Raw genomic sequence first — 8,290 nt, forward strand, 5'->3', positions numbered from 1 at the left:
TTAATTGTTAATCATGTGGATGTAATAATTAATCATGTGGATGTATTAATTGTTAATCATGTGGATGTAATAATTAATCATAATTAATCACTTTCTGACTTTTAAATATGGGGAAATTAAATTGAACTTACAATGCCAGAAGCATGTTTGGGTTTGACACTGTAGGAAGCCTTCTCCTTGGCTTGTCGGAAGTTCTCTTCTGCTGCTTTTAGCCTGAAGCACAAAAAAATCTTAAATGAAAAAGTGAACACCTCAGTACCGGTACATATCTACAGTAAATATAAAGGCTGCATGTTATGTGGATCATCAGGGATCAGTTGTGCTGTACTACTTTACAAGAAGTTACACAAAAAGGAACGACTCAACAAATGAGTAGTTACAGAGTAATTCGTAAGGACTGTTAAGACACTTAGTTTGAGCTCTGAAGAAATACCAAACACAGAAACTAGTTTTAAATATTTATTTAGCAACAATGAGTCAAGGTTGAAGGTCTGGCAGGAGCCTGGTACTGGGCTGGATACTTCTGGACACAGAGAGAAGGTTTTAGTGGCAGAACAGTACTGGGTTTGTAATCTCAGAAGAAAAACAACCACTGACCTAGTGTTAGTTGTAGTGGTCAGGCAGTTTACAGTTAGTATCCAGGTGGATTTGGTGCTGGATCTTGACGTCACCAAAAAGATCGGCTGACTGTTTAGGTTGGTTGAGCAAAGGCAGAGTCGGGGGACAGGCAGGGGTCAAATCCAGAAAAAGAGCTTTGTTTACCAGAACCAAGGAGCTGAGCTGAGTCCAAAAATCTGTGGGACAGGCATGGGTCACAAACCAGGTGATCTCAGGTGCAGTGATGCCAGCAAGGGGAGAGACAAGAGGCGATAATCCAAAACACAGAGCTGGGGTCAAAACCAAGAGGACAGATGGCTGGACAAATCTGATAGGGGCTGAGGCAAGAATCAGGAGACCAAAGGACAGGCAGGGGATCAGGACCACAAGATGAAAGCAAGGCATGAGGACAAGAAACGCTGGTGAGTAACAGTACAAGTCTGACGACAAAGTGGCAGGGAAGTGAGGGTGAGAGCAGGAATACATACTGAGGGGAACAAGTGAGTGGAATGAGCTGATTGCAGGAGGGAAGGGGAGCGGTGGATCAGTAATTGGTACTGGCTGTGACAGGAGCAGATTGGTGATTGAGAACTTGGCATGAGAAATAACTGTGGAAAGCAAAACAACAAAAACAGAGGCAGGACTGGGAAGGCAGGCAAAAATCTTAACAAGGACACCAAATAGGAACTACTCAGGAACTACTGAGTAGTTGACCATTGCTTACTAAAGAACACACAATCCATCCTTATTAGGGGACTACTGGTTAGTTACCTGGGAAACCAAGAGGAACTACTCCGGAACTAGAATCAGAATTGTTTATTGTCATTCAAACACAACATCAAGATGCAACGCAGAACGAAATCTGCAGTTTTGAACATCCGTCCGGAGAGAGAAACACACAACATGCGAGAATTAATGTCCACGGTCATTCGCAACAACGTGCGCTACCTTACAGCATTTAAGGTAGTGCACAATAATACACACACATAGGAAGGGTGAGTTAAAAAAAGAACTTTTATCTTGTGTTTAACATACAGGAAAACACACGGTCATCGCACAAAAAAACGACTCTGCTGATAGAGTAGAAGCAGCAAGCAGGGAAAGCAATGGGGGTGGGGTTCAGGAGATGGACCGGGTAAGGGATTGTGAAGGAGACGATGACGTCAAGGGCAAGTGCCTGGGCCGACAGAGTGACCTCCAGAGTCCAACCAGATGTTACCAATCGAACAGTTTCCCAGAGTTCAGTTCTCTGCTTCAGAGTTCAGTCTCTGGCGTGACCTCATCAGGAGCCAGACACAGATAGGGGATGGGGAGAGGAGGGGTGAGAATCGAGGCTGCCATCCATGCATATCTTCGTCAGGGAGTTTCTTATCAGCCTGTGCTCAAGGACATATCTGTGGGCATCCAATTATGAAAAAAAGGAATTCTTTAGAACAACAGAAGAAAGACTTTTCACTGCCATTTAGAGTCTTAACTGTGTCTCTGTGTTGCGAAAAATGCCAAATATTCCAGATTAATTACCATCTCGCTTCTCTCTGTATGAGCTTCACCCAGATGTTGCCCTCACTCCTCGTGCCGCTGAGCTGCAATCCTAGTTAGGAGCACATCCAGTTTGTGATTCACTTCTCCCATTATTTGAGTCTGTGTGCCCACCGTACGGGAGATTCCATCCACGGACACAGACAGCTTCTCACAAGACCGAATCGCCGTTAGTGCCATCCTCATTTTCTGATAAACCAGAACTCCTCCACAGCCGAACAGCAGGAATCCGATTATCATGAAGCCAAATATAAAAACATCTTCGACATCCTCAATGGAGAGAGGCGCCAGGCAGATCAAATTCCAGCTCCCCCAACTTGCTGAAACATGCCCTGCGGCCACTGTTCCAGAGGGGCAAGAACTCTCCCCACGCTCCAATCTCAAACTGACACCAGTTAATTGCATTCAGAGACCAGTTGACCAGATCCATAATCCCAGTTGTCGAATGATAGTAAGGAGGAAGACTTGATTCACATCAGCAAAGCGGGAACAGGAGGGAAGTGCGGGAGGAAGATCAAGACCAAGGTCAATTGGTCAACTACTTGAGTAGTTGACCAGTACTTACTGAGGAACACACAGTCCATCCTTATTAGGAGATTACTGGTTAGTTACCTGGGAAACAATAAAAAACCACTCAGGAACTAATGGGTATTAACCATTACTTAATCATTAACTGACCATTACCGGTTTTTGTGTACCCTAAAGTGAGGCATTTTTCCAAGTAGTTACTGAAGAACTAATCATTACTTCCTGGTCATTAGTGTTTATTAGTGTACAAGTGTGTATTATTATACTGTGATCTGAAGATGATTTCTGAACTGTCATGTAATTTTAGCATCCAGTGTTAACTTAACTGACTGTTCTTTTTTTCTACTTTTTCTCTGAGCAGGAAAAGAAATGCCAGAAGCAAGTCTGTTGTTGAAGCCACTGTCTAAGCCAACATAATGGTGTTCCCAAAATAAATGTTACGTTTTTCTGGCAGAGACCTGGGGCCTCATGTACAAAGACTTGCATGGATTTCTTACTGAAACCTGACGTACGGTCAAATCCAGAAAACGGTGTACGCACAAAAAAAAAACAGATGTATCAAACTGTGTGTACGCTGGAATCCACGTACATTTCTTTTGAACATCACAATTAACGTGGAACTGAGTGCAGGTAAGACTCCTCCCCTGACACGCCTTCATTAACATATGTTAAACAGATGCTAATTACTTCCTGCATGTTTGAAGGACACGTTTGTTTGATCCCTGCGAGATCAGAAATGATTTCTAATGTCAAAAAAAATAACGAATTTAATATAAAGTGCGTGTGAAAAAAATCCTAAGCAAAAATAGGAATAAAATATGTTAACCACGCAAAGAACGAATGATTGTGTGTCGTGTGTGTGTGCACAAACTGCTGTGTTGCGCAACCGGCTCATCCATCCATTCTGAGTCTGAAAATATTAACTTTGCGCACGAGTTTATTACCATACTTACTGTAAACACAGAGGAACTTAAATGTTTGGTAGAACATAGATCTTAGTTTATTTCATAGCTGATATTAAGAAATGAGTCTCTGCGTCTCAGAAGAGTTCACATGATGTGACGTGATGCTGGAGAGTCTCCACATGCACAGCCTTTGTGTGCAGTCTGTCTGTCCAGCTTTTGCTCTCCTACTTGTAGTATTTTCACAAGTTGTAAAGTGTACTTCCATGTGTCATTTTGGAGAAATCTGCAACAACTTAAACACAAATTATGAAACACCACTGCAGGCGAGGGTGCACGCTCCAGAGCGCGACCATAACTCAGCCTTTAGAATCATATGGATGAGATGATTCCCTTGGTCATGATTCAGCTTTGGGTGGACTGGACTGACACAGTCCTGATGGGTCTGCCAGCTCCCTCTGGAAAGCTCCTGTGGAACCCCAGTTCAATCGCGTCTACTGCACGTGCACGCGGCTACTCGCTCCCAGAGCGCAGCAGTGCCAAACTGAAAAATGATTTTTCCTCAAAAGGGCTGATGAGCCACTCGTCATCGGAAATTTATATCTGTTCATAAATAAAAGCTCTGCGTGTTACACTATTTATTATATCCTCCAGTAAGGCTGAATCCGTTCCTGTTAAATGTATTTTTGGCACAACTTTGGACGTCTTTTATTTAACTGCATCCATGTGGATGTAATAATTGTTAATCATGTGGATGTAATAATTGTTAATCATGTGGATGTAATAATTGTTAATCATGTGGATGTAATAATTGTTAATCATGTGTGTCTGCTGTGAACAACAATCATTTTGACATCATGAACAGTTTCTCAGAATCACCTCTAAGTGTCGTCAGCGGAACCAAAGCCACAGAAACGTGTGACACCAGCCCTGGAGTTGGCGTGGGGCTGCGCACATTTCCACATTCAGTTGAGTTTTGATACATCCGGATTTTTTCGTGGAAAATGGCGTACGCAAGGTTTTTGTGCGTACGCACCGTTGATACATGAGGCCCCGGGTTATCTTTGTTGTGACTACTAGCTGAGAGCGAAAGAAACTGGAGATCTACAAGAAACCTAAGATAGACTAAAAACGTTTTGGAAAAATGTGATTTTTGATTACGCAAACGAGAAGTTTGGGCCGACTCAGAGGGTTCTGAAAGCTGTTTTGTGATGGTGAGCCAAGCTGTCTTTTCTGGATGGACCTCTCCATAATGACCTCAGGGTAGATCTGAATCATCTGGACCTCACAGTCCAGCACACAAGCCTTGACCTACAATGAGACAGAGGAAAGTCTCCAGCTTTGGTGAGCTAATAAACTGCAATCAGGCATTGCACAAATGGTTTGCCGAACAACCTGGTTTAAAACAACTGAGGCAACTTGATAAACTTCTTTCTGCAGTAATAGAAAAATTACTAAAACAATCTGGTTCAGATCTTAACACATTCTTTCTGAATTGACAATGATTTATAGGTTTTAAACTGGGTTTCTTGTCAATTAATTAAAGGGGCAATTTCATGTGAGGTAAACTTTTCTGATCTTAATATCATATTATAATGTTATCCTCTTGAGGGGAATTTTGCAACTGATTAATTGAATATTAGGTGCAGGATTGTATTTTATACTTTCTGATCATTGCAGCGTTAAGTTTAAACACAATAAGAGTAGGTGTGTCTTATCATATGTTCTGTCTTTCAGCCTAAAGAAAAATGAGTTACGTTCTGACATCTGATGTAAAAGGTAACACCTCCAGGGGTGTAACCAGGAATAGATGAACATTATGAGGTCAATTCATTATTTTAGTAGAAAGAAGTTAGTGTGTTGCAAAGTCTCTGCTTAGAGCAGGACAGCTGTGCTTTGCTTTGTTTTCAGCCCAAGGTCTGAAGCAGGCAATATGCTGTTTTTTTATTTATTTTCTTTATTTAACCTTTATTTATCCAGGTAAACTGTTTGAGAACCATTTCTCATTTACTAACATGACCTGGAATGCACTGAGTGCATTGCAATATACAAACCTACATATTCAGCCAGAGTAAAGTGATTGTAAAGTTTAATCACGATTAATCACGATGAAAATTTTTAATCTATGTCCATGCAGCACTAAAACTAATCAGAGTTAACTCAATTAATTTCACAGCCCTAATTGAGAGACAATCAGGGAATTTCTGTAGCCTATGTGGTTCTAGCAGGAACAATTTGTGTTTGTTGTTAATAATCTGTAGTTCAGAAGTCCACTCTGCAGCCGGCCAGCTGAGCTCTGAGCAGATCAGCTGGAGGTGTGTTATTGTGGTTCTGCAAAACAAACGCGTGCTGCTGTGACCACAGGGCCGAGCATGGCAGCACCTCTTCTGCCCCAAATCGACTCACCGATTATGCCCTGGGAGAACTCTGTAAACTAATACAACAGTCCGCCCCTGTGCACAGCACGCAGAGTGGTAATAATCACTTTTATCTGGAGTTGTTCCACCTCATGCTGTTGTTTTTGTGCATATGCGAGACTGTGACTTGTGTGTGTGTGTGTGTGTGTGTGTGTGTGTGTGTGTGTGTGTGTGTGTCTGCTAAGCAGTCAGCTAAGCTTCATAGCAGAGCGTAGCATCCATATTCATGTCTGAAATGTTGGAGTAAAATTGTAATTAAGCAATATATTTGAGTTCTCCAGTGCTACATTATAAACTTTATAAAAGTTTATTTTATGTCAAGGAAAAATTGAAATATGGAAATGTTCTTACAGCTTTACTTCCTGCTTTATATTACAGCCAGCTTCCACCTGCAATGTATCATGGGAAGGATGTTTTAAGCAGTTTTTATGTACAGACACCTCTTTTTCGGATAAATTGAGGGTCTGGGGGGAGGGGGGGGCACTGATTGGTGGGCCTCATGGATAAGTTCATCAGAGCTAAACAACAAAACATATCTGAAGCTCCTGTGTTGAACAGTTTCTGAGTTATAAGCATTTTTGCATGTCCAGACACCCCCTCTTTGAAAGGAGCCCCCTCCTCAAATATGGGGTCTATCATAAAACCGTTGGCTGGTGCAGTGTAGGTCGGACTCATCTACAGTCCTGACTAATTTCATGTTGATTGGTGCAGCCGTTTTTGTGCTACGGTTGACCAAAAATCACTGAAAAAACAAACAAACAAATGAATCGTACAAAAACAATATGACTCCCATTTCACATGCGGGGGTCATAATAAAATTTGTTACAACTGATAATATAATAATGAAGAAAGGATTTACCTTTGATCTAATAATAATATCCTTGCACTGAATGGTTTGGAAACAAACTTTATCCTAGATCTGTAAGAACATGTTCTTAAGAAATGACTAGCAGTTAATCATTCTTGTCCAACAGATTAGCATCTTGTACTTGTTGATGACCACCATCATGCTTGCTCATGTAACGGTCATCGTTGTTCTCCCTTGCTGCAGCTGGGTTTGATGTTTGTGGCAAGGAGCTGATGAAATCCTCCACAGCTTGAGGGGATTTAAAGGTCATCTTCTTACCAGCATGCTCTATTTTCACCAGCACGGGATGGATGAGGGATAGATCAGGCTCCATAGCCCTGGCCTTCTTCACGATGGGGCCAAAGCTCTTTCTCTTTACTGTGGTGGTCGAACTGAAGTGGGGAAGGAACAGGAGAGTAGTGTTCCCAAACTGGATATGCTTTGCATGCTCCTTTGAGAATAGCTGATCTGTCCTGCCACCTGAGTAATCTGAAGATCAGAATGCGCGGCTTGTTAGTAATGGCGGCTCTACTGTCGTATTGCCAGTGCGCCCGTTCGATGTCGTTGTTGCGACACTTCAGTGATGAATCCACTTGGGGAGGTTAGATTTAAGGTAACCAACTGCATCAGACCCTTCTGTTGATTCTGGTAATCCAACAATCCTGACGTTGTGTCTTCGGTTTCTGTCCTCCGGATCTGTCAGCTTTGTGGTGAGTTGGTCAAACTGTTTCTTAAGATCGATAACTGATCTTCTATCTTTTTGTGCAGCTGTTTGCACTGAATCCACCCAATCTTGGGTGCGTTTAGTGGAGTTAGCCACTCTCTAGTTTCCTGCTGATGTCTTTACCTGCTTCGCTGGTCTTCTGTAAATCTGTATAAATATCTTGTAGAGCAGGAACCAGTATAGAGTCTATAACTTCTTTAACTGCGGAGGCAACTGTAGTATTGAGTGCATTTTGTTGCTCTTGAAGTGCTAGCTTTATACCATTAGCCTTGTCGAGGTCTTCCTTGGAAATGGATGAGTCTCTAAAATTTTCTTTATAGAGGATTCTTCAACATCCCTTTTTTGTGAGCCTTTGGTAGTAGAGGTGTTCATAGTGAGATAGGTGTCGAAATGTCCGATTTATGTGTTAGAATAAGCAAAAAAAAACTGTATGAGTGGAGCACTATGCTAAGCAGGCATTGTCGTCAAGGGGTCACGTGATCCCTCTGGTTTTATGTTTTCTTTTGATTTGATTTTTACTGTAAAATTTTTACTGTTAAGTGATTAAAATTGTCCACAAAGTTTTGTCACCTTGGTTGCTCTTAAGCAATATATATAAAAAATTATTACATAATGCGTCTTACCGGTAACATAATGACCCCCGCATGCACAAATGCACCAGAACTCAGAAGTCTTTATTCCTAATAAATGTCATGCTACTAGGTGCATCCCAAAACTGTAGTGGCATGGGTGGGGG

The 8,290-nt window shown here is 41.8% G+C and overlaps 1 protein-coding gene across 1 annotated transcript in view; it reads right to left on the reverse strand.

The window, feature by feature from the left end:
* LOC106526099 (formin-2) overlaps positions 1-8,290 on the reverse strand; it is a 72,632-nt gene that overhangs the window by 3,905 nt on the left and 60,437 nt on the right. The window contains exon 13 of the mRNA XM_014020586.1: positions 132-213. Coding sequence (XP_013876040.1) covers positions 132-213 — 82 coding nt within the window. The remainder of the gene's footprint in view (positions 1-131; positions 214-8,290) is intronic.

This window comes from Austrofundulus limnaeus, unplaced genomic scaffold (assembly GCF_001266775.1).
Source record: "Austrofundulus limnaeus strain Quisiro unplaced genomic scaffold, Austrofundulus_limnaeus-1.0 Scaffold259, whole genome shotgun sequence".
Classification (NCBI taxonomy): domain Eukaryota; kingdom Metazoa; phylum Chordata; class Actinopteri; order Cyprinodontiformes; family Rivulidae; genus Austrofundulus; species Austrofundulus limnaeus.